Source organism: Panulirus ornatus, chromosome 28 (genome assembly GCF_036320965.1).
Source record: "Panulirus ornatus isolate Po-2019 chromosome 28, ASM3632096v1, whole genome shotgun sequence".
NCBI lineage: Eukaryota > Metazoa > Arthropoda > Malacostraca > Decapoda > Palinuridae > Panulirus > Panulirus ornatus.
The window spans coordinates 18,813,384-18,839,579 of NC_092251.1; the positions used below are offsets into that span (position 1 = coordinate 18,813,384).

The window sequence follows — 26,196 nt, forward strand, 5'->3', positions numbered from 1 at the left end:
TCTTATACAAAGCAGGATGCCCATGTAGAACCTCCTTTCAATACCAGAGTAGCTATGCTGTCTATCTGTCTATCAATCAGTCTGTTTGTTTATCTATCTGTCTCTATCTATATATCTTTATCTCTGATACCTGTTCCCTCCAGGAACTCCCATCAAGGGGATGGCCACTGCAAAAGTCTCTACTTATCCCTGTCCTTATATGCCTCTTATGCATACACCATTCCATGCATTCTTCCATCTTTTCTCTCCCTTTAGTACTCATCCACTCTTATTTCACCATGTCAGAGTTAGTCTCCTTCTCATGCCAACCTCTTTAATCACACTATCATACACTTTCCTTGTAAACTCCTTCTCTTGCATTCTTTCCTTATGCCCTAAAGTATCTTAAAGTATGACATTTCACACAATTTACCACTTCATAATTCATTCCTTTTACATTCCCTGTAATACTAAATCTTTTATACACCCCTCATTTCTTTCTCATTCCATCTAGTCATACAATATTATCCTCTCAAATAGTTCATTTCCAGTCTGGATTCTTTACCTCCTTTGACTCATTCCATCTTTGTGTTTTGGCTGCATAGGTCAGGGTTGGGAGGAATATGCTGTCCCATAATGACTTGGCCATGGAGCCCATAATAGAGAAGTGACTATTTGATTATTAGTAATGGAATACAATATCTCACTTTCACGAGCAATGAGGTCTCCATGGGTCATTAACCAATAGCCGGCAGTTTTATCAAATTGGAGGTACATGAACACACGAATAGTGAAGTGAGTACACACTCTCATAGAACACTTGATGCCCTTCAGACAGCGGGATTTGAATACACTTTGTCTTACATTGGTGAGCAATTGAGTCTCCATAGGTCATTTTCCATGAGCCTCACTTAAACCAATAGTCACCAGTTTTACTGACCTTATTGTCAAAGGGAAGTATAAGAACATGAATATATTGCAATGAGGCATATATTTTCACTGAACACTAAATGTCTTCTTGAAATGAGGATTTGAACTGCTGCCATATGTGTGGGAGCTGGGAATGCTTGCAACTAGGCTGTGGAACCCATAATAAAGAAGTTACTATTCGATGACTAGTAATGGAATAATCGTTGTCTCACATTCATGGGTAACGTGGCATTTGTGGGTCATTTCCCATCAGACACTCATTAAACAGTAGCCAGAAGTTTTACCAAAATTACTGTTAAACATAGAGGTGGTTTGGCACCTCCTTTAGCGTGGACAAAATTACGTGAGGGAACTTGAAATTACCACGGCCACCAGTCTAGCTTACTGGGCGGCCACGGATTTACATTCTTTACACTGCACTTGTTAGTGATGATACCACAATTCTGTTTGATTCTTAGCACGATCGAGTGATGATGGAATGGTTTTGACAGTGTTGGAGTGATGGAGTGGACTTGTCAGGTAGCATGATAATGGACCAGGTTAAGTTCCATAAGGAACTTGAATTACAACATGAGCATGACAGTAGTGAAGGATGGCTTCAAAGATTTAAGAAGTGCAATGGAATTTCCATGAATAAAGTGTGCAGAGAAAAGCAGTCTACATACCACAATGGAGCTGCCAAGTATGTAGACGAATTTGTGAAACTCGTAGCTGACGAGCACCTCAGTAGAGAAAGTTCAAGATATGGGGTCCCCCAGTTGTTCAACACTCTTTCTCTCTAGCTTTAGCTCTAGTTCTGCAATTTTTGGGATCAATCTCATCATAGGTACTCATAGGTAGGTAGGTACACACTCTCTCTCTCTCTCTCTCTCTCTCTCTCTCTCTCTCTCTCTCTGTCTCTCTCTCTCTCTGTCTCTCTCTCTCTCTCTCTCTCTCTCTCTCTCTCTCTCTCTCTCTCTCTCTCTCTCTCTCTCTCTCTCTCTCTCAGTGCCAATGAAAGAGAGGGCTAAGATAGTAAAGTAATGGCCCTTCCCATGACCTGTAAATTTAAGTAATACTTCTGTGACCACACTCTTTGTGACTTTGCCACTAATGAGGGGAGACCTCTGGTGGTAGTGTATTAGCCCCTCATAATACCCCAGCTTGCTTAAGGAATATCCTGTCCTCTACCCTTGGAGCAATCCCTTAGGTGATAGGATGTTGAGAGCAGCAGCGTAGGGTGGTACTATTGTCCTGACTCAGGAGCATTACAGTGGTGCCTGGTACTATCTTACACTCTCCATGTTAGGATTGCCAGTCTTACTTTCTGTCAGATCAAAACAGGACTGCCAGGTTACTCCTGCCATCTTCTTACAGGCACAATATATCAACTCAAATCTAACTTATTTTTGTCACTTAAGTTCTCTAGCCATCTCTTGTCTGCACTACTCTTTTTTTCATATTCAACCATGCTAGAGTCTAACAGATTATGGCCTTTAGTCGCTGGCATCAGAGGGTGTAAAGAATCTATGCGTTCCCACCTGACTCTACTGCCAGTGAGAGGGAAGGCTCAGACAGTAGTAGCACCATCCCCTCCTGTGACCTTTCCGTCTTTGATAGACCTGCCTGTTTTTGTATTCACCGTACCATCATTCATTACTTTCTAGTAATCTCTCTTCTGTTGAACACCATTTGTTTAGGACCTCCCCTAATATCCTACTTCTCTCTGAGACCAGATTGTTTAATGATGTTCTCACCAGCCCCTTTCTCATTTCCAACTAAAATCACTTATGTTTCCAGCTCAAAGGTGGTGTCTGTGCTTATTCCAACATCAACACTCCTGTGGCAGGCCTTGAGGACTTTTGAGTCCCCAAACTATAGTGTTATCTGGCTCAGGGTCTGTCTTCAAACTACTACTGTTTTTCTTTGATTCACCCACTACTTTGTTATTCTGCAAGTGTTATAACTTTCTTCAACTATTTAACTCCTACCATGAGGCCGTGACATCCTCTCATCCGCAAACCGAGATCCTTTACTTAAGGAATTTCAAAGTTCACCACATGGAATGATTGAACTCTTTCGATGTGAGTGGTGAGGGAATTGAAGCTCTCATATTCTATTCTCCATTCTCACTGATCAACAGCAAATTATGACCTACCTTGCCCGTATTCCTGACTGCTGTAACTGCTCTCCTAATATTCTTGATCTGTTTATCAGCTCTAATCCTGCACACTATAGCCATGCAATCTCACCCCCCACTTGGTTCATGAAGGTACACTCTTATAGATTTATCTATTTTAATGTCACCTCTCCATCAGCAGCTACTTCTAAGTGTAAATATTGGCACTTCAAAAAAGCTGAATGGAATAACTTACAAAAATTCTTTCTGACTTTTCTTGGGTAGACTGTCATTTATGTGGTGATGCTTCTGTGCATCTCTGCCGAATGCATAGCAGAAGTTATTGCAGGAATGGAAGCATTTATCCCTTCTTCCAAGATGACTATTTCCAGTCCATGGTTCAACCATTCATGATCTGAGGCTGTTCAGGCAAAGGATCAGGAATTCTGGATGTAAATAAACTATCCTTCTTCTGACTCACAAACAGCATTTATCGCTGCCCATTATCATTGCAAGTACATTATTGATAAAGCAAAGCATTCCTTTATTCAGAGAGATCATGGAATTGTGATAACCTCTCCTCTTCAGCCATTGATAGGTCTCTCTAGTCTTTTGATAAGGACGTCACTAATGACTTCTGTCACTCTACCTTTCCATCTCTTTTCCATTTTGATGATACCATAGCTGTCTCTCCCATAGACAAAACCACTCTCTTTAGTTCATGTTTCTCCTGTGACTCTACTTTGGATAACTAACATTCCTTTACCCCTGATGCTCCTATTACTGATTTTTTGCCATCCATGTAATCTCTTTTCAAACTGTTCAAAAGGCATTTTTCTCTCTGTGTACAAACAAGGCTTATGGACCTCGTGGCATCCATCCCATGTACTGAAAGAGTGTGCCTCTGAACTGCACTTGTACTTGCTTGTCTCCTCTGTTTCTTTTTTTAAAAACTAGAACTTTTCCTTCTTGAAAGCATGTATTGGTACATCCCATCCCTAAGAAGGGTGACATTTCTAAAAACCCCTGTAACTATCATCCTGTACATGGTGATGGTTGCCATCATGTCCTTAATCCTTGTGTCTAAAGAGAGAAGTGTTTTTCAGACAGTTCATAAAGAGGTTACGGGGAGGGGCAAAGGAGTAGAAAGAGGAGCATCATGGGGAGAAGTTATGGTAAAGTCACCCAAAGTAGAGTTAGAGAAGAAACAAGAACCAAAGAGAGTCATTTTGTCTATGGGAAAGACAGGTTAAGTACCATCAGAATGGAAAAGTGGAGGCTGCTTGTATACCCTTATCATTAGCTAGACCACATAATACTCAGCAAGCTGTTGCATCACATGATGACTGTGTGCTCCTGGCAACTCAAGGGTGGGCTGTTTTAAAGTCTTTCCCTACACTTTGTAGCTTTGGAACTGTCTTCTCTCTTATGTCTTTCCCAGTGAATTTTACGTAGCACCCTTTAAAAGGTAGCTTTTTCACTTCCTCCAGAGAATTCATAGATATTTTTCCTTTCTTTTCTTTTTCCGTTCCATTAACCTCTTCATATTTCATTTAAGGCCTGGCCATGAAATTCACTTTTGTCCATGACTGGTGCCTCCAACAATAAAAGAAAATGATAATAATATTCTTGTACTATATCATGACCTTGCTTTATATGTGGCCACATCAGTCAGTGGGTCAACAGATGAGGTCTTAAACTTCTGGAAACTTGTTCAATGGAACCATACTCTTGATGTCAAGGACCTACCTTATGTGACGTCTGGCTTGCCACCTTTGAGGCAACATGCTACCAGAAAACCTTAATTGTAACTATTCTTTCCATACTGTTCTCTTAATTGAGAAATTTTTTGCTAAACCTCTTCCACCATGGTTTGCTCTAGAAGCTTGAAAAAGAAACTGACCCTGGAGAGAGAGTGAGTTTTGAATTGCATAAAACTGTTTTCTGAAGGGCAGTTCCCTGTGGACAATTTTTCAAGTTGTGGTTTCCCATGTTGCCTTTTCTTCCAAAAAATTTTAATCTTAACCAACAGTAACTACCACCAGATGGCATCAGTGTTTTGAGAATTATGAGATGGTCAGCACAGCCAAAATGTCAGCTAGCAGCACAATTATGTATGCTAGGTGAAGGTTACTGTTTTTAGCAGAGAGGCAAACCTGGACACAGCTGTAGGCTCCAACAACTGAATAGATGATAGCAAAGAATGAAAGGCATGTAATCCACCAGAAGGTGGGGGTTAAAGGTTTTAAGCCCCTGCACATTTTATGTATTCTCTCAAAGTTCACAGGACACTGTTCTGGAAAGAAACAGATTCATTTTTCAAAATTAATTTTTTCATGAACATGAATATTTACATTACCTTTTAAGAAAATCTTTTAATGTATTCTCTCAAATTCTTTTGCAGTTCTGGATCTTCCCGGGTATCGCGACCCATAATTTCTGATGATGCACGACAGAGTTTAACAGAAGTCTTCATTAATCGCATGCTGACATCAGCTCAGTACCTTAGATCAGGTCATGATTATAAGTTCTGGTTAAAACGCAAGGTCCAGTTTTTCATTAAGGAAGGTTAGTAAGTCCCTTTTTTATCACCAGATGAAATTAATAGGAATGAGCAGAGGAGTAAGATGAAAATTTTTGGAGTTAGGGAAGAGATATGTGAATTGAACCACGGTATGTATAATATTGTGGATAATTTTTTTTAGTGTACATGATATTATCCTTGGATTGGGGAGAAAGAATTCTATTGCCATTTTCCCTTCATGTTGTAGAAGGCAACTAAAGGGGGCAGGAGCAGGGGAATGGAAACCCTCCCCTTCTTTTATTTCAGTTTCTAAGAGATCAAATGGAAGAAGGAGCCATCTTCCTTGAAGCCTTAGGCTGGGGTGTCTAAACTCTGAGTGAAACAGAGATCAAAGGTAAAGGTGATGAATGGTTTGGAAATGTCTTTGGTTGGTCAGTGGTTGGTGAGAGGAGGATGTGTGAATCAGGTGTTTGCCTTAAAGAATGTGAGAAATACACAGATAGATTTGTATGCTGCAGTTATGAATCTGGAGAGAGTATATGATAGAGTTGATGGAGATGCCTTGTGGAAGGTCTTCAGAATATATGGTGTGGGAGAAAAGCTGCTAAAACCAGTGAGAAGTGATGTTTTTATTCTATATTTATGTATTATACTTTGTCGCTGTCTCCTGCATTAGCGAGGTAGCGCAAGGAAACAGACAAAAGAATGGCTCAACCCACCCACATGCACATGTATATACATACTCGTCCACACATGCACATATACATACCTATACATTTCAACGTATACATATATATACATACACAGGCATGTACATATATACACATGTACATAATTCATACTTGCTGCCTTTATTCATTCCCATCACCACCCTGCGACACATAAAATGACAACCCCCCTTTCCCCGCATGCACGCGAGATAGCGCTAGGAAAGATAACAAAGGCCACATTTGTTCACACTCAGTCTCTAGCTGTCATGTATAATGATCCAAAACCACAGCATTTTCCTCCTTAACAGATTTCTCTCTTACACTTTCATCAAGATCTATTTGTCTGACACTGTGAATAACTGTGATATTGTCCTCCACCTCCAAAGGTACAAAACCAGTTTCCAGTTCCTTGATAAGAGTGGCTGGGCTATTCTCTTCCTTCAGCTGCATCTCCTTAATCTGCAATGATTCACCAACATTTCTTGTCCCCTCCAAGTTTGACTCATACACCCACAGGTCATACCAGATCTCCTGACCTAACCTCCAAAGTCCTGTAGGTAGATGGGAGGATGTGTGATTCTAGTTGAAGGTGACTGTGTGATGTTTTATTGGTTTATGGACTTGATGTTGAGGAAGATAAGTCAGAGTGGTGAGTATGCAGTCCACAAGAGGTAAGTGGGCTTGGGAAGTTGAGTAATCTGTTTGTTGATGATATAGCGCTACTGGTGACAGGTTCAGGTGAAAAATGGTAGAAGTTGGTGACTAAGTTTAGAAGAGAGTGTGAGAGGAAGTTGAGATTAGATGTGAGTAAAAATATGGATGTTAGGTTTAGCAGGGTCGAGGGACAGGTTAGTTGGGGTGTGAGTTTGATTGGAGAAAAATTGGAGGAAGTGAAATGTTTTAGAAACCTGGGATTGGACATGGCAGCAAATGGAATCATAGAGACAGAAGTGAATCATAGGATATGTGAGGGGATGTAGGTACTAGGAGCAATGAAAAATGTGTGGAAAGAGAGATCGATCTCTGGGAGGGCAAAGATGGTATGGTAGTCCCAACAATATTATATGGATGCGAGGCTTGGGCTATAGATGAGGATGTGTGGAGGTGGCTTGACTTGTTGGAAATGAAACATTTAAGGACAACATGTGGTGTGAGTTGGTTTGATCAAGTAAGTAATGAAAGGGTAAGAGAGAGTTGTGATGATAAAAAAGAGTGGTTGGGAGAGCTGAAGAGGGTGTGCTAAAGGATTGACAAAGAGGATATATGTGCCAGAGGTGGAGGGAACAAGGAGAAAGGGGAAATCAAACCAGAGATGGAAGAATGTAGTGAGAAAGATTTTGAGTGATTAGGACCAGAGCATGCAGGAGGGCAAAAGGTGTGCCTGGGATAGAGAGAACTGGAATAATGTGGTACACAGGGGTCGATATGCTGTCAGTGGACTGAACTAAGGCATGTGAAGCATCCAGGCTAAACCATAGAAAGGTCTATGGGGCCTGGTTGTGGATAGGGAGCTGTGGTTTTGATGCATTACACATGACAGATAGAGAATGGATGTGAGCAAATGTGGCCGTTCTTTGCCTGTTCCTGTTGCTACCTCATTGATGCAGGAAATGGCGATCGATTATGAAAGAAAAAAATTAGGTTACACTGCTCTCTCTCTTTCTCTCTTTACTTTGCAAAAGTGTTTGTTTGACAAAGTAAACAAATGGAGTGTTCTAGAGGATGTAGCTTAATGAAACATTAAGGGTAAGATAAGATGGTTGATTAAAAAGTCTCTGTCTAACAGCTTGTTTAGAGTTGTAGCAAACAGAACTGTCTGAGGAGGAATGTGTTCCATTTGGGATTTTACAGAGAATGGTGTTAGCCATAGTACTGTTTTTAACAATATCAGATATTGATAGTGAAGTGAAAGAAAGCATAGTAAGGAGCTTTTCTGATGACACCAGTTTAAGCAAATTGTTTGGATTAGAGACTGATTTGATAAAATGGAGGTAAAGAAACGAGAGACTGACACATTACACAGATGAGCAGATGTGAATGTGTGGGAATTTAGTGAAAATGAGTTTGAGGGGGTAAGTTATGGGACAAGGAAGAACTCATTAGTGATACTTTATAGAGTCCCAACAGGGATAGTGATAGAAAGTGGAACAAATTTAAAAGATTTTGTTGTCATCATAAATAAGAAACTACATTTCAGAGAGCATATTGAGAAGATCACACTGTCATAGTGATGAATCATATGATTATGAGAACTTTCCCTACACTAGATGGAAACCTGTGGATGAGAATGTTTGATATACTTACAAGAGGCAAAATTGAATACTGTTGTGATTTATGGTCACCAGTGAAATGAATGCAAATAAACATATTGAAGAGAATTTAAAAGCACTTCACAAGCAAAAATGAGGGGATGGATCATATGAACTACCACAGATGGCTGAAAGAAATGCAACTATGTAGCTTAGAAAAAGGAGAAAGATGTATGATTATATCCAAATGGCAACTAATTAAAGGTATGAGAGAAAATGTGTTAAATCTGAAAGCTTCTTATCAAAAGATGGTGTTTTTAAGTTTTAAAGATAACCGTGGAACATACTGAAAATAAATCAGACAAAAATGTATAACAGCCCTTTTAGGAGGCTATGATGATTATTCAGTGTGCTGCCAGGAGAAATAAAAAAAAACATGCATAGAACAACTACAGAAACATTCATTTATTCATGAATACTCAGGACCAGCTTCCATGAAAGGGTCCTGGTGTTACTGAAGACCTTTCCAAAGCCGCCTTCAGCCCAAGGATATGCCACTTCCAGTAGCAGGAAAATGTAGACCCTTATAAAAAGAGAATTTCTTTACCGAGACTACTCCCAATGATACAGTTTTGCCAAAGGTGATTTTTCATTCATAGTGTAACCTTGAGTAGGTGGAGTCCAGTAACATCACAGAAATATTTAAAAGAACTCTTGACATGTGGTTAAAATCAGTTCCAGATGAACCAAGAATTGATGATTATGTAATGCAGGTGGCAGCAGAGAATAGTCTTAAATATTAAGCAAGATGTGTGTTGAGTATTATGCGCTAGGTAACATGTCACTCACATTGTAACCTTGAGCAGGTGGATTCCAGTAACATCACAGAAATATACAAAAAAGCACTTGATGTGGTTGAAATCAGTCCCAGATGATCCAAGAATGTATTAAGCAAAACAAATGGTGCAACATTTTGGCTAAATCTCAATGTAGATACTTGAAGGTAGGTACCCTTTCTCTGCCTTTTGCAACAAAGTTGTGGAATGTGTGAGAGAGTGTAAAGAATGGATGCCCTCAAACAGGTAAGCTGTAGAATTCTTTCTCTTCCTTCTTTTGTCTTTACCTCTTCATAAAACCTTTCTTCTTTTAAGAGTCAGGTCTGCAGACACCTGCATTAATTTCTATTTTCTTTTTTACTCTTTTTTCTCCCAAGATGCCTTCATTAGGGCATGTTTTTGCCCTTGCCATTTTGGTTACAGAGAGAGAGAGAGAGAGAGAGAGAGAGAGAGAGAGAGAGAGAGAGAGAGAGAGAGAGAGAGAGATGCTTAAGAATGAAATTGGGTTACTAGAGTTGGGTGACTGTTTGTGCTTATGCAACTGGAGATGAGATGAATAAAGAAGAGAAGCATCTTCTGTGAGGAATGAAGTGGATGTGACAGTAGTTTTGATGCAAAGGATCAAGTATTAGTAATGGGTGTTTGCTTGCGAGAGTGTGTAGTGTTGCATTTGAGGGTGTAACTGAAGGGCCTTGGGTTACCATACATTGTTAATAAGAATGTTGAAGAGTTTGTGGAGTTGTGTGCTGAAAAAGGACTAATGATTGGGAATACCTGGTTTTAAAAGAAAGAAATACATAAGTATGAAGAGATGAATAGGAAAAATGGGAAAGAGACATAACTGGATTGTTTACTAATTGATAGGCATGAGGAGGAACCCTTTGATTTGAATGCACTGGAAGGTGCAGCTGGTGAGATGTCTGATCATTAATTGGTGAAGGCTAGAGTAAATGTTTGTAAAGGCCTTAGGAAAAGAGAAAATTGGTGAGAAGAGGGTTGTGAAAGTGAGTGAGCTTGGAAAAGAGGCTTGTGAGAGGAGATACCAGGAGAGATTGAGATTGAGTGTAGAGTGGCAAGATGTGAGAGTAAATGAGGCTAGGGGAGGGGGTGAAGCATGGAAAGTGCTTTGGAAAGCACATCTTACATGTGCAAAAGAAGTGTGTCACATGTGAAATGTAAGAGATGGACTGGAGAGAAAGGGTAATGAGTTGTGGAATGTGAAGGTAAAGTTGCTTGTCAGTGAGGAAAGAGTAGGGAAAGAGTGCAAGAGGTTGGGAGATATTTATGAGAAAGGGGTAGGTCAAGAAGAAGCTACAGGGGCTAAAAAAAAAAAAGATGGGGGGGGGTCGATGAAAGTTTGGGGTGCGTGAATATCAGCAAGCTTCTGCAAAAATACGAATTTGGGAAGGAGGGTTAATAATGTAATAAGACGAGAAGACAGGGAACATCATTGAAGGGGGGCAAATGGGGAACTGGTACTAGACAGAATTGAGGTGAAGAGATGTAATGAGGATTTTAGGGTTTTTTAGATATGTTTGATGATAGGGTAGATGCGGAATGTTTTGGACATGGAATTATATGAAGTAAGAAAGTAATGGAAAGGTGTTTGATGAAAATAGAAGAGGCAGTGAAAGTGTTGTCTAACAATAACTATGACAAAGCTGCTTAATTGGATGGGATTGCAGTTGAATTTCCAGAAAAGGGGGGGATAAGATAGTTAGGTGATTGGTTATTTAGGATTTTCAGTATATCAATGACTTATGGTGAGGTGACTGAGGATTTAGGAATGGGGCCAAGTGAGGATATTCCCTCTAAGGCTCAATCCTCTGTTCTTAACACTACCTCTCTAATGCCGGAAATGGCGAATATAATATTCATTTATTTATTATACTTTGTTGCTGTCTCCCACGTTAGCGAGGTAGCGCAAGGAAACAGATGAAAGAATGGCCCAACCCACCCACATACACATGTATATACATACACGCCCACACACGCACATATACATACCTATACATTTCACTGTATACATACATATACACACACAGACAAATACATATACACACATGTACATATTCATACTTGCTGCCCTCATCCATTCCTGTCGCCACCCTGCCACAAATGAAATAGCATCCCCCTCCCCCAGCATGCGGAGAGGTAGAGCTAGGAAAAGACAACAAAGGCCACACTCGTTCACAATCAGTCTCTAGCTGTCATATGTAATGCACCGAAACCACAGCTCCCTTTCCACATCCAGGCCCCACAAAACATTCCATGGTTTACCCCATACACTTCACATGCCCTGGTTCAATCCATTGACAGCTCATCGACCCCGGTATGCCATATCGTTCCAATTCACACTATTCCTTGCATGCCTTTCACCCTCCTGCATGTTCAGGTCCCGATCACTCAAAATCTTTTTCACTCCATCCTTCCACCTCCAATTAGGTCTCCCACTTCTCCTCATTCCCTCCACCTCTGACACTTATATATCCTCTTTGTCAATCTTTCCTCACTCATTCTCTCCATGTAACCAAACCATTTCAATACACCCTCTTCTGCTCTCTCAACCACACTCTTTTTATTACCACAAATTACTGACTCGATCAAACCACCTCACACCACATATTGTTCTCAAACATCTCATTTCCAACATATCCACCCTCCTCCGCACAACCCTATCTATAGCCCATGCCTCGCAACCATATAACATTGTTGGAACCACTATTCCTTCAAACATACCCATTCTTGCTTTCCAAGATAATGTTCTCGCCTTCCACGCATTCTTCAACACTCCCAGAACCTTCGTCCCCTACACCACCCTGTGACTAACTTCTGCGTCCATGGTTCCATCCACTGCCAAATCCACTCTCAGATATCTTAAACACTTTACTTCCTCCAGTTTTTCTCCATTCAAACTTACCTCCCAATTGACTTATCCCTCAACCCTACCATACCTAATAACCTTGCTCTTATTCACATTTACTCTCAGCTTTCTTCTTTCACACACTACCAAACTCGGTCACCAGCTTCTGCAGTTTCTCTTCTGAATCAGCCACCAGCACTGTATCATCAGCGACCAACAACTGATTCACTTCCCAAGCCCTCTCATTGACAACAGATCGCATACTCGCAACTCTCTCCAAAACTCTTGCATTCACCTCCCTAACAACCCCATCCATAAACAAATTAAACATCCATGGAGACATCACGCACTCCTGCCGGAAACCGACATTCACTGGGAACCAATCACTTTCCTCTGTTCATACTCGTACACATGCCTTACAACCTCAATAAAAACTTTTCACTAATTCTAGCAACTTGCCTCCCACACCATATACTCTTAAAACCTTCCACAGAGCATCTCTATGGTGTGGGAAGCATCTTGCTAGAAACAGTGAAAAGTATTTATTGAGGATGTAAGGCATGTGTACAAGTAGGAAGAGAGGAATGTGGTTAGTTCTCAGTGAATGTTGGTTTGCAGCAGGGGTGCGTGATACCTCCCTGGTTGTTTAATTTGTTTATGGTTGGGGTTGTTAGGGAGGTGAATACAAGAGTTTTGGAGAGAGGGGCAAGTATGCAGTCTGTTGTGGATGAGAGGACTTGGAAAGTGAGTCAGTTGTTGTTCGCTGATGATACAGTGATGGTAGTTGATTCAGGTGAGAAACTGCAGAAGCTGGTGACTGAGTTAGGTAAAGTGTGTGAAAGAAGAAGCTGAGAGTGAATGTGAATAAGAGAAAGGTTATTAGGTACCGTAGGGTTGAGGGACAAGTCATTTGGGAGATAAGTTTGAATGGAGAAAAACTGGAGGAAGTGAAGTGTTTTAGATATCTGGGAGTGGATTTGGCAGCGGATGGAACCATGGAAGTGGAAGTGAGTCAGAGGGTGGGGAAGGGGGCGAAGGTTCTGAAAGCGTTGAAGAATGTATGGAAGGCAAGAACATTATCCCAGAAGGCAAAAATGGGTATGTTTGAAGAAATGTTGGTTCCAACAATGTTTCATGGTTGTGAGGCGTGGGGTATAGAGAGGGTTGTGCAGAGGAGGATGGATGTGTTGGAAATGAGATGTTTGAGGACAATATGTGGTGTGAGGTCGTTTGATTAAGTAAGTAATGAAAGGGTAAGAGATGTGTGGTAATAAGAGTGTGTATTGAAATGGTTTGGTCACGTGGAGAGAATGAGTGAGGAAAGATTGACGAAGAGGATATATGTGTCAGAGGTGGAGGGAAAGAGGAGAAGTGGGAGACCAAATTGGAGGTGGAAGGATGGAGTGAAAAAGATTTTGAGCAATCGGGGCCTGAGCATGCAGGAGGATGAAAGGCGTGCAAGGAATAGAGTGAATTGGAATAATGTGGTATACTGGGGTCGACGTACTGTCAATGGATTGAGCCAGGGCATGTGAAGTGTCTGGGGTAAACCATGGAAAGTTTTGTGGGGCCTGGATGTGGAAAGGGAGCTTTGGTTTAGGTGCATTACACATGACAGCTCGTGACTAAGTGTGAACGAATGTGGCCTTTGTTGTCTTTTCCTAGCGCTACCTCGCACATGTGCAGGGGGAGGGGGTTGTTATTTCATGTGTGGTGGAGTGGAGACGGGAATGAATAAAGGCAGCAAGTATGAATTATGTACATGTGTATATATGTTGAAATGCATAGGTATGTATATGTGTGTGTGGCCATATATGTATATACCTGTGTATGTGGGTGGGTTGGGCCATTCTTTCATCTGTTTCCTTGTGCTACCACCTTGCTAATGCAGAAGACAGCAACACTGTATGATAAATAGATATAATATATACATATTATTATTGTTGTTCGCTGATGATACAGCGCTGGTGGCTGATTCATGTGAGAAACTGCAGAAGCTGGTGACTGAGTTTGGTAAAGTGTGTGGAAGAAGAAAGTTAAGAGTAAATGTGAATAAGAGCAAGGTTATTAGGTACAGTAGGGTTGAGGGTCAAGTCAATTGGGAGGTGAGTTTGAATGGAGAAAAACTGGAGGAAGTGAAGTGTTTTAGATATCTGGGAGTGGATCTGGCAGTGGATGGAACCATGGAAGCGGAAGTGGATCATAGGGTGGGGGAGGGGGCGAAAATTCTGGGAGCCTTGAAGAATGTGTGGAAGTCGAGAACATTATCTCGGAAAGCAAAAATGGGTATGTTTGAAGGAGTAGTGGTTCCAACAATGTTGTATGGTTGCGAGGCGTGGGCTATGGATAGAGTTGTGCGCAGGAGGATGGATGTGCTGGAAATGAGATGTTTGAGGACAATGTGTGGTGTGAGGTGGTTTGATCGAGTGAGTAACGTAAGGGTAAGAGAGATGTGTGGAAATAAAAAGAGCGTGGTTGAGAGAGCAGAAGAAGGTGTTTTGAAGTGGTTTGGGCACATGGAGAGGATGAGTGAGGAAAGATTGACCAAGAGGATATATGTGTCGGAGGTGGAGGGAACAAGGAGAAGAGGGAGACCAAATTGGAGGTGGAAAGATGGAGTGAAAAAGATTTTGTGTGATCGGGGCCTGAACATGCAGGAGGGTGAAAGGAGGGCAAGGAATAGAGTGAATTGGAGCGATGTGGTATACCGGGGTTGACGTGCTGTCAGTGGATTGAATCAAGGCATGTGAAGCGTCTGGGGTAAGCTATGGAAAGCTGTGTAGGTATGTATATTTGCGTGTGTGGACGTATGTATATACATGTGTATGGGGGGGTTGGGCCATTTCTTTCGTCTGTTTCCTTGCGCTACCTCGCAAACGCGGGAGACAGCGACAAAGTATAATAAATATAAATAAATATATATATATATAAAGGTGGGAGGTGGGCAGATCAGAAAGGGTAGTGAGAGGTAGGATGAAAGAGTAAGATTGTTAGTGAAAGAGGAGAGAGAGGCATTTGGATGATATTTGCAGGAAAATTGTGCAAATGATATGGAGATGTATAAAAGAAAGCGATAGGAGGTCAAGAAAAAGGTGCAAGAGGTGGAAAAGAGGGCAAATGAGAGTTGGGGTGAGAGAGTATCATTGAATTTTAGGGAAAATAAAAAGATGTTTTGGAAGGAGGTACATAAAGTGTATAAGAGAACAAATAGGAACATTGGTGAAGGGGCTAATGAGGATGTAATAATAATTAGTGGTGAAGTGAGAAGGAGATGGAGTGAGTATTTTGAAGGCTTGTTGAATGTATTTGATGATAGAGTAGCAGATATAGGGCGTTTTGGTCAAGGTGGTGTGCAGAGTGAGAGGGTCAGGGAGAATGTTTTGGTAAACAGAGAAGAGGTAGCAAAAGCTTTGTGGAAGATGAAAGCCAGCAAGGCGGCAGGTTTGGATGGTATTACAGTGGAATTTATTGAAGAAGGGTGTGACTGTATCGTTGATTGGTTGGTAAGGATATTCAATGTATGTATGGTTCATGGTGAAGTGCCTGAGGATTGGTGGAATGCATGCATAGTGCCATTGTACAAAGGCGAAGGGGACAAAGGTGAGTGTTCAAATTCCAGAGGTATAAGTTTGTTGAATATTCCTGGTAAATTTTATGGGAGGGTATTGATTGAGAGGGTGAAGGCATGTACAGAGCACCAGATTGGGGAAGAACAGTGTGGTTTCAGAAGTGGTAGAAGATGTGTGTATCAGGTGTTTGCTTTGAAGAATATACGTAAGAAATACTTAGAAAAACAGATGGATTTGTATGTGGCATTTATGGATCTGGAGAAGGCATATGATAGGTTTGATAGAGATGCTTTGTGGAAGGTATAAGAGTATATAGTGTGGGAGGTAAGTTGCTAGAAGCAGTGGAAAGTTATTACCATGGATGTACGGCATGTGTGTGATTGATTCCCAGTGAATGTCGATTTGCTGCAAGGGTGCGTGGTGTCTCCATGGTTGTTTAATTTGTTTATGGATGGGGTGGTTAGGGAGGTAACTGCATGAGTTTTGGAGAGGGGCAAGTATGCAGTCTGTTGTGGATGAGAGAGCTTGGGAAGTGAGTCAGTTGTTGTTTGCTGATGATACAGTGCTGGTGGCTGATTCAGGTGAGAAACTGCAGAAGCTGGTGACCTGAGTTAGATAAAGTGTGTGAAAGAAGAAAGTTGAGAGTAAATGTAAATAAGAGTAAGGTTATTAGGTTCAGTAGGGTTGAGGGACAAGTGAATTGGGAGGCAAGTTTGAATGGAAAAAAAACTGGAGGAATTGAAGTGTTTTAGATATCTGGGGGTGGATTTAGCAGTGGATGGAACCATGGAAGCGGAAGTGAGTCACAGGGTGGGGGAGGGGGCAAAAGTTCTAGGAGCATTGAAGAATGTGTGCAAGTCAAGAATATTATCTCGGAGTGAAAATGGTTATGTTTGAGGGAATAGTGGTTCCAACGATGTTATATGGTTGCAAGGCATGGGCTATAGATAGGGTTGTGTGGAGGAGGATGAATGTGTTGGAAATGAAATGTTTGAGGACAATATGTAGTGTGAGGTGGTTTGATCGAGTAAGTAAAGGGTAAGAGAGATGTGTGGTAATAAAAAGAGTGTGGTTGAGAGCACAGAAGAGGTTGTTTTGGTCACATGGAGAGAATGAGTTAGGAAAGATTGACAAAGAGGATATATGTTTCAGAGGTAGAGGGAACGAGGAGAATCGGGAGACCAAATTGGATGTAGAAGGATGGAGTGAAAAAGATCTAGAGCAATCAGAGCCTGAACATACAGGAGGGTGAAAGGTGCACAAGGAATAGAGTGAATTGGAATGATGTGGTATACTGGGGTCGACCTGCTGTCAGTCGATTGAACCAGGGCACGTGAAGTGTCTGGGGTAAACCATGGAAAGTTTTGTGGGGCCTGGATGTGGAAAGGGAGCTGTGGTTTCGGGCATTATTGCATGACAGCTAGAGACTGAGTGTGAACGAATGGGGCCTTTGTTGTCTTTTCCTAGCGCTACTTTGCACACATGAGGGGGGAGGGGGATGGTATTCCATGTGTGGTGAGGTGGCGATGGGAATTAATAAAGGCAGACAGTGTGAATTGTGTGCATGGGTATATATGTATGTGTCTGTGTGTGTATATATATGTGTACATTGAGATGTATAGGTATGTATATTTGCGTGTGTGGACGTGTATGTATATACATGTGTATAGGGGTGGGTTGGGCCATTTCTTTCGTCTGTTTCCTTGCGCTACCTCGCAAATGCAGGAGACAGCGACAAAGCAAAATAAATATAAATAATATATTTTTCTTTCTTTCTTTTTGGATGAGTAGAAAAGAATGAGTAGAAAACTTACCATGATTACAGAAATATATAACTTGCCTGACAGCATTTGTCTAAGCCATTGCAACATAATTAAAGAGGCTGAGAACTGAAAGCAGGGCAGCACTGCTGGACATGAGTACACTAATGTGTTTTTCATTATCAACCAAGTTTTTCTTTCTTCCTATTACACCAATACAATAATATACATCATTATTTGGGTTATCAAATTGGAAACTGTATGTTAAATATTCTGAATACAGTTATCAATGGTACTATGGTTACTGGGAAAAATGTTTATGCACGTAACTGATATTTTTCTTATAATAATGGAATATAACTGACTGATGTATGGTAATAAAAAGTACAATGTTAAAGAGCAATAGCCATAAAATATATATTCATATCAAGCTCCAGGAGAAAGAGAGGTCCAAAAAATTTATGGTATCAAAGAAAGGAAACATTAGTGCTATAAAGAAAGAGAAAATATCATGAATGTTTTATAAATATCACTATGTCAATATGGTCCATTTGTAAGGAGTGGAGGAGAAGTGTGTAGATGAAATGCCTTACTACTACTGATATGAAATGAGGAAGTCATGTTTCTTTTTCTTAAATATATTTTCACATTGTATTCTTTCATACAGTGGTGAGTATCATGAATATATATATATATATATATCATATTCTATTATCATACTTAATCACCGTCTTCCACGTCAGCAAGGTAGCGCAAGGAAACAGACTGAAGAATGGTCCAATCCAGCCACACACACATGTATTGGAAAGGATCACAATTTTGCGCGTGATCAAGATATTCCTATGAGTCCACAAGGAAAATGAAACACGATAAGTTCCCAAGTGCACTTTCGTGTAATAATCACATCATCATGGGGGAGACACACGTTTATCAAATGGCGTCCTAGCTTCATCTCTTCGATGTATATCAACTGACTCTTATTTCTCTCTTGTGTCTCCCCTGATGATGTGATTATTACACCAAAGTGAACTTGGGAACTTATCGTGTTTCATTTTCCCAATGGACTTATAGGAACACACATGTATATACATAAATGCCCACACATGCAAATATACAAACCTATACATTTCAACGTATACATACACACTCTCATATATATATATATATATATATATATATATATATATATATATATATATATATTTTTTTTTTTTTTTTTTTTGCTTTGTCGCTGTCTCCCGCGTTTGCGAGGTAGCGCAAGGAAACAGACGAAAGAAATGGCCCAACCCACCCCATACACATGTATATACATACGTCCACACACGCAAATATACATACCTATACAGCTTTCCATGGTTTACCCCAGACGCTTCACATGCCTTGATTCAATCCACTGACAGCATGTCAACCCCGGTATACCACATCGCTCCAATTCACTCTATTCCTTGCCCTCCTTTCACCCTCCTGCATGTTCAGGCCCCGATCACACAAAATCTTTTTCACTCCATCTTTCCACCTCCAATTTGGTCTCCCTCTTCTCCTCGTTCCCTCCACCTCCGACACATATATCCTCTTGGTCAATCTTTCCTCACTCATTCTCTCCATGTGACCAAACCATTTCAAAACACCCTCTTCTGCTCTCTCAACCATGCTCTTTTTATTTCCACACATCTCTCTTACCCTTACGTTACTTACTCGATCAAACCACCTCACACCACACATTGTCCTCAAACATCTCATTTCCAGCACATCCATCCTCCTGCGCACAACTCTATCCATAGTCCACGCCTCGCAACCATACAACATTGTTGGAACCACTATTCCTTCAAACATACCCATTTTTGCTTTCCGAGATAATGTTCTCGACTTCCACACATTCTTCAAGGCTCCCAGAATTTTCGCCCCCTCCCCCACCCTATGATCCACTTCCGCTTCCATGTTTCCATCCGCTGCCAGATCCACTCCCAGATATCTAAAACACTTCACTTCCTCCAGTTTTTCTCCATTCAAACTCACCTCCCAATTGACTTGACCCTCAACCCTACTGTACCTAATAACCTTGCTCTTATTCACATTTACTCTTAACTTTCTATATTCACACACTTTACCAAACTCAGTCACCAGCTTCTGCAGTTTCTCACATGAATCAGCCACCAGCGCTGTATCATCAGCGAACAACAACTGACTCACTTCCCAAGCTCTCTCATCCACAACAGACTTCATACTTGCCCCTCTTTCCAAAACTCTTGCATTCACCTCCCTAACAACCCCATCCATAAACAAATTAAACAACCATGGAGACATCGCACACCCCTGCCGCACACCTACATTCACTGAGAACCAATCACTTTCCTCTCTTCCTACACGAACACATGCCTTACATCCTCGATAAAAACTTTTCACTGCTTCTAACAACTTGCCTCCCACACCATATATTATTAATACCTTCCACAGAGCATCTCTATCAACTCTATCATATGCCTTCTCCAGATCCATAAATGCTACATACAAATCCATTTGCTTTTCTAAGTATTTCTCACATACATTCTTCAAAGCAAACACCTGATCCACACATCCTCTACCACTTCTGAAACCACACTGCTCTTCCCCAATCTCATGCTCTGTACATGCCTTCACCCTCTCAATCAATACCCTCCCATATAATTTACCAGGAATACTCAACAGACTTATACCTCTGTAATTTGAGCACTCACTCTTATCCCCTTTGCCTTTGTACAATGACACTGCACGCATTCCGCCAATCCTCAGGCACCTCACCATGAGTCTTACATACATTAAATAACCTTACCAACCAGTCAATAATACAGTCACCCCCTATATATATATATATATATATATATATATATATATATATATATATATATATATTTTTTTTTTTTTTTTTTTTTTTGCTTTGTCGCTGTCTCCCGCGTTTGCGAGGTAGCGCAAGGAAACAGACGAAAGAAATGGCCCAACCCACCTCCATACACATGTATATACATACGTCCACACACGCAAATATACATACCTACACAGCTTTCCATGGTTTACCCCAGACGCTTCACATGCCCTGATTCAATCCACTGACAGCACGTCAACCCCGGTATACCACATCGATCCAATTCATTCTATTCCTTGCCCTCCTTTCACCCTCCTGCATGTTCAGGCCCCGATCACACAAAATCTTTTTCACTCCATCTTTCCACCTCCAATTTGGTCTCCCACTTCTCCTTGTTCCCTCCACCTCTGACACATATATCCTCTTGGTCAATCTTTCCTCATTCATTCTCTCCATGTGCCCAAACCATTTCAAAACACCCTCTTCTGCTCTCTCAACCACGCTCTTTTTATTTCCACACATCTCTCTTACCCTTACGTTACTTACTCGATCAAACCACCTCACACCACACATTGTCCTCAAACATCTCATTTCCAGCACATCCATCCTCCTGCGCACAACTCTATCCATAGCCCACGCCTCGCAACCATACAACATTGTTGGAACCACTATTCCTTCAAACATACCCATTTTTGCTTTCCGAGATAATGTTCTCAACTTCCACACATTCTTCAAGGCTCCCAGGATTTTCGCCCCCTCCCCCACCCTATGATCCACTTCCGCTTCCACTCCCAGATATCTAAAACACTTTACTTCCTCCAGTTTTTCTCCATTCAAACTTACCTCCCAATTGACTTGACCCTCAACCCTACTGTACCTCATAACCTTGCTCTTATTCATATTTACTCTCAGCTTTCTTCTTTCACACACTTTACCAAACTCAGTCACCAGCTTCTGCAGTTTCTCACACGAATCAGCCACCAGTGCTGTATCATCAGCGAACAACAACTGACTCACTTCCCAAGCTCTCTCATCCACAACAGACTTTATACTTGCCCCTCTTTCCAAAACTCTAGCATTCACCTCCCTAATAACCCCATCCATAAACAAATTAAACAACCATGGAGACATCACACACCTCTGCCGCAAACCTAAATTCACTGAGAACCAATCACTTTCCTCTCTTCCTACATGTACACATGCCTTACATCCTCAATAAAAACTTTTCACTGCTTCTAACAACTTGCCTCCCACACTATATATTCTTAATACCTTCCACAGAGCATCTGTATCAACTCTATCATATGCCTTCTCCAGCATTCCGCCAATCCTCAGGCACCTCACCATGAGTCATACATACATTAAATAACCTTACCAACCAGTCAGTAATACAGTCACCCCCTATATATATATATATATATATATATATATATATATATATATATATATATATATATATATTTTTTTTTTTTTTTTTTTTTTTTTTTAAACTATTCGCCATTTCCCGCGGTAGCGAGGTAGCGTTAGGAACAGAGGACTGGGCCTTTTTTGGAATATCCTCACCTGGCCCCCTCTGTTCCTTCTTTTGGAAAATTTAAAAAAAAAGAGAAAGGAGGATTTCCAGCCCCCCGCTCCCTCCCCTTTTAGTCGCCTTCTACGACACGCAGGGAAAACGTGGGAAGTATTCTTAATCCCCTATCCCCAGGGATATATATATATATATATATATATATATTTTTTTTTTTCTTTTTTTTGCTTTGTCGCTGTCTCCCGCGTTTGCGAGGTAGCGCAAGGAAACAGACGAAAGAAATGGCCCAACCCACCTCCATACACATGTATATACATACGTCCACACACGCAAATATACATACCTACACAGCTTTCCATGGTTTACCCCAGACGCTTCACATGCCCTGATTCAATCCACTGACAGCACGTCAACCCCGGTATACCACATCGATCCAATTCACTCTATTCCTTGCCCTCCTTTCACCCTCCTGCATGTTCAGGCCCCGATCACACAAAATCTTTTTCACTCCATCTTTCCACCTCCAATTTGGTCTCCCACTTCTCCTTGTTCCCTCCACCTCTGACACATATATCCTCTTGGTCAATCTTTCCTCATTCATTCTCTCCATGTGCCCAAACCATTTCAAAACACCCTCTTCTGCTCTCTCAACCACGCTCTTTTTATTTCTACACATCTCTCTTACCCTTACGTTACTTACTCGATCAAACCACCTCACACCACACATTGTCCTCAAACATCTCATTTCCAGCACATCCATCCTCCTGCGCACAACTCTATCCATAGCCCACGCCTCGCAACCATACAACATTGTTGGAACCACTATTCCTTCAAACATACCCATTTTTGCATTCCGAGATAATGTTCTCAACTTCCACACATTCTTCAAGGCTCCCAGGATTTTCGCCCCCTCCCCCACCCTATGATCCACTTCCGCTTCCACTCCCAGATATCTAAAACACTTTACTTCCTCCAGTTTTTCTCCATTCAAACTTACCTCCCAATTGACTTGACCCTCAACCCTACTGTACCTAATAACCTTGCTCTTATTCATATTTACTCTCAGCTTTCTTCTTTCACACACTTTACCAAACTCAGTCACCAGCTTCTGCAGTTTCTCATACGAATCAGCCACCAGTGCTGTATCATCAGCGAACAACAACTGACTCACTTCCCAAGCTCTCTCATCCACAACAGACTTTATACTTGCCCCTCTTTCCAAAACTCTAGCATTCACCTCCCTAATAACCCCATCCATAAACAAATTAAACAACCATGGAGACATCACACACCTCTGCCGCAAACCTAAATTCACTGAGAACCAATCACTTTCCTCTCTTCCTACATGTACACATGCCTTACATCCTCAATAAAAACTTTTCACTGCTTCTAACAACTTGCCTCCCACACTATATATTCTTAATACCTTCCACAGAGCATCTGTATCAACTCTATCATATGCCTTCTCCAGATCCATAAATGCTACATACAAATCCATTTGCTTTTCTAAGTATTTCTCACATACATTCTTCAAAGCAAACACCTGATCCACACATCCTCTACCACTTCTGAAACCACACTGCTGTTCCCCAATCTGATGCTCTGTACACGCCTTCACCCTCTCAATCAATACCCTCCCATATAATTTACCAGGAATAGTAAACAAACTTATACCTCTGTAATTTGAGCACTCACTCTTATCCCCTTTGCCTTTGTACAATGGCACTATGCAAGCATTCCGCCAATCCTCAGGCACCTCTCCATGAGTCATACATATATTAAATAACCTTACCAACCAGTCAACAATACAGTCATTCCCTTTTTTAATAAATTCCACTGCAATACCATCCAAACCAGCTGCCTTGCTGGCTTTCATCTTCCGCAAAGCTTTTACTACCTCTTCTCTGTTTACCAAATCATTCTCCCTAACCCTCTCACTTTGCACACCACCTCGACCAAAACACCCTATATCTGCCACTCTATCATCAAACACATTCAATAAACCTTCAAAATACTCACTCCATCTTCTCACATTACCACTACTTGTTATCACCTTCACTGAAGTTCCCATTTGTTCCCTTGTGTTACACACTTTATTTACCTCCTTCCAAAACATCTTTTTATTCTCCCTAAAATTTAATGATACTCTCTCACCCCAACTCTCATTTGCCCTTTTTTTTCACCCACCTCTTGCACCTTTCTCTTGACCTCCTACCTCTTTCTTTTATACATCTCCCAGTCATTTGCATTATTTCTCTGCAAAAATCGTCCAAATGCCTCTCTCTTCTCATTCACTAACAATCTTACTTCTTCATCCCACCACTGACTACCCTTTCTAATCTGCCCACCTCCCACGCTTCTCATGCCACAAGCATATTTTGCGCAAGCCATCACTGCTTCCCTAAATACATCCCATTCCTCCCCCACACCCCTTATATCCTTTGTTCTCACCTTTTTCCATTCTGTACTCACTCACACAAGTCTCCTTCCCAAGCTCACTTACTCTCACCACTCTCTTCACCCTAGCATTCCCTCTTCTTTTCTGAAAACCTCTACAAATCTTCACCTTCGCCTCCACAAGATAATGATCAGACATCCCTCCAGTTGCTCCTCTCAGCACATTAACATCCAAAAATCTTTCTTTCGTGCGCCTGTCAATTAACACATAATCCAATAACGCTCTCTGGCCATCTCTCCTACTTACATATGTATACTTATGTATATCTCTCTTTTTAAACCAGGTATTCCCAATCACCAGTCCCTTTTCAGATCATAAATCTACAAGCTCTTCACTATTCCTGTTTACAACACTGAACACCCCATGTACACCAATTGTACCTCAACTGCCACATTACTCACCTTTGCATTTAAATCACCCATCACTATAACCTGGTCTCGTGCATCAAAACTACTAACACAGTCACTCAGCTGCTCTCAAAACACTTGCCTCTCATGATCTTTCTTCTCATGCCCAGGCGCATATGCACCAATAATCACCCATCTCTCTTCATCCACATGTACATAATTCATACTTCTGCCTTTATTAAATTCCCGTTGCCACACCGCCACACATGAAATGACACCCCCCTCCCCCCACATGCGCGCGAGGTAGCACTAGGAAAAGACAACAAAGGCCACATTCATTCACACTCAGTCTCTAGTTGTCATGTATAATGCATTGAAACCACAACTCTCTTTCCACACCCAGGCCGCCACAAAACTTTCCATGGTTTACCCCAGACGCTTCACATGCCCTGTTTCAGTCCATTGACAGCAAGTTGACCCCGGTATACCACATCATTCCAATTCGCTCTATTCCTTGAGCGCCTTTCACCCTCCTGCACGTTCAGACCCCGATCGCTCAAAATCTTTTTCACTCCTGCCTTCCACCTCCAATTCAGTCTCTCACTTCTCGTTCCCTCCTCCTCAAACACATATATCCTTTTTGAATTTAAAAAGAGTGGAGTAGAATTCATTGTAGGTGTGCCAATATGTCACAGAATGTGTTTAGATAAGATTCTTATAGGCATCTGAGATATTTGAAATTCAGTATATTGTTGCACCTTGCCAGAATAAGATGATATAGGAAGGGGATAGTTTTTTCTTTTAAGCTCCAGTCTCAAGTAAAAGTCTATAACAAGGCTGGGCCTTAATTGAAATATAGAGATAATGAAAATGAAAAAAAAAAGACAAGGGAAATTATCTATGAATTTTATAGGAAGTGAAAAACCTGTCTTTTATTATACATTATAATTGATGAGGTACACGAGACTTACCATAGGTTAGTTGAACTTATTAGGGAGGTGAATGCAAGAGTTTTGGAGAGAGGCAAGTATGCAGTCTGTTTTAGATGAGAGGGCTTGGGAAGTGAGTCAGTTGCTCTTCGCTGATGATAGAGGGCTAGTGGCTGATTCAGGTCAGGAACTGCAGAGGCTGATGACAGAGTTTGGTAAAGTGTGTGAAAGAAGATAGCTGAGAGTAAATGTGAATAAGAGCAAGGTTATTCGGTACAGTAGGGTTGAGGGACAAGTCATTTGGGAGGTAAGTTTGATTGGAGAAAAACTGGAGGAAGTGAAGTGTTTTAGATATCTGGGAGTGGATTTGGCAGCGGATGGAACCATGGAAGTGGAAGTGAGTCACAGGGTGGGGGAGGGGGCGAAAATTTTGGGAGCGTTGAAGAATGTGTGTGGAAGGTGAAAACATTATCTTGGAAAGCGAAAGTGGGTATGTTTGAAGGAATAGTGGTTCCAGCAATGTTATATAGTTGCGAGGAGTGGGCTATAGATAGGGTTGTGCGGAGGAGGTTGGATG

General features: G+C 41.3%; 1 protein-coding gene and 1 long non-coding RNA gene across 3 annotated transcripts in view; one reads left to right on the forward strand and one right to left on the reverse strand.

The window, feature by feature from the left end:
• The window catches only part of Hira (histone cell cycle regulator-like protein), a 539,085-nt gene that overhangs the window by 494,916 nt on the left and 17,973 nt on the right, over positions 1-26,196 (forward strand). For both annotated transcript variants that reach the window (XM_071678795.1, XM_071678796.1), the window contains exon 16: positions 5,412-5,575. In XM_071678795.1, the coding sequence (XP_071534896.1) occupies positions 5,412-5,575 (164 nt within the window). The remainder of the gene's footprint in view (positions 1-5,411; positions 5,576-26,196) is intronic.
• Positions 1-26,196, reverse strand: part of LOC139757878 (uncharacterized) — a 222,664-nt gene that overhangs the window by 61,363 nt on the left and 135,105 nt on the right. The window lies entirely within an intron of this gene.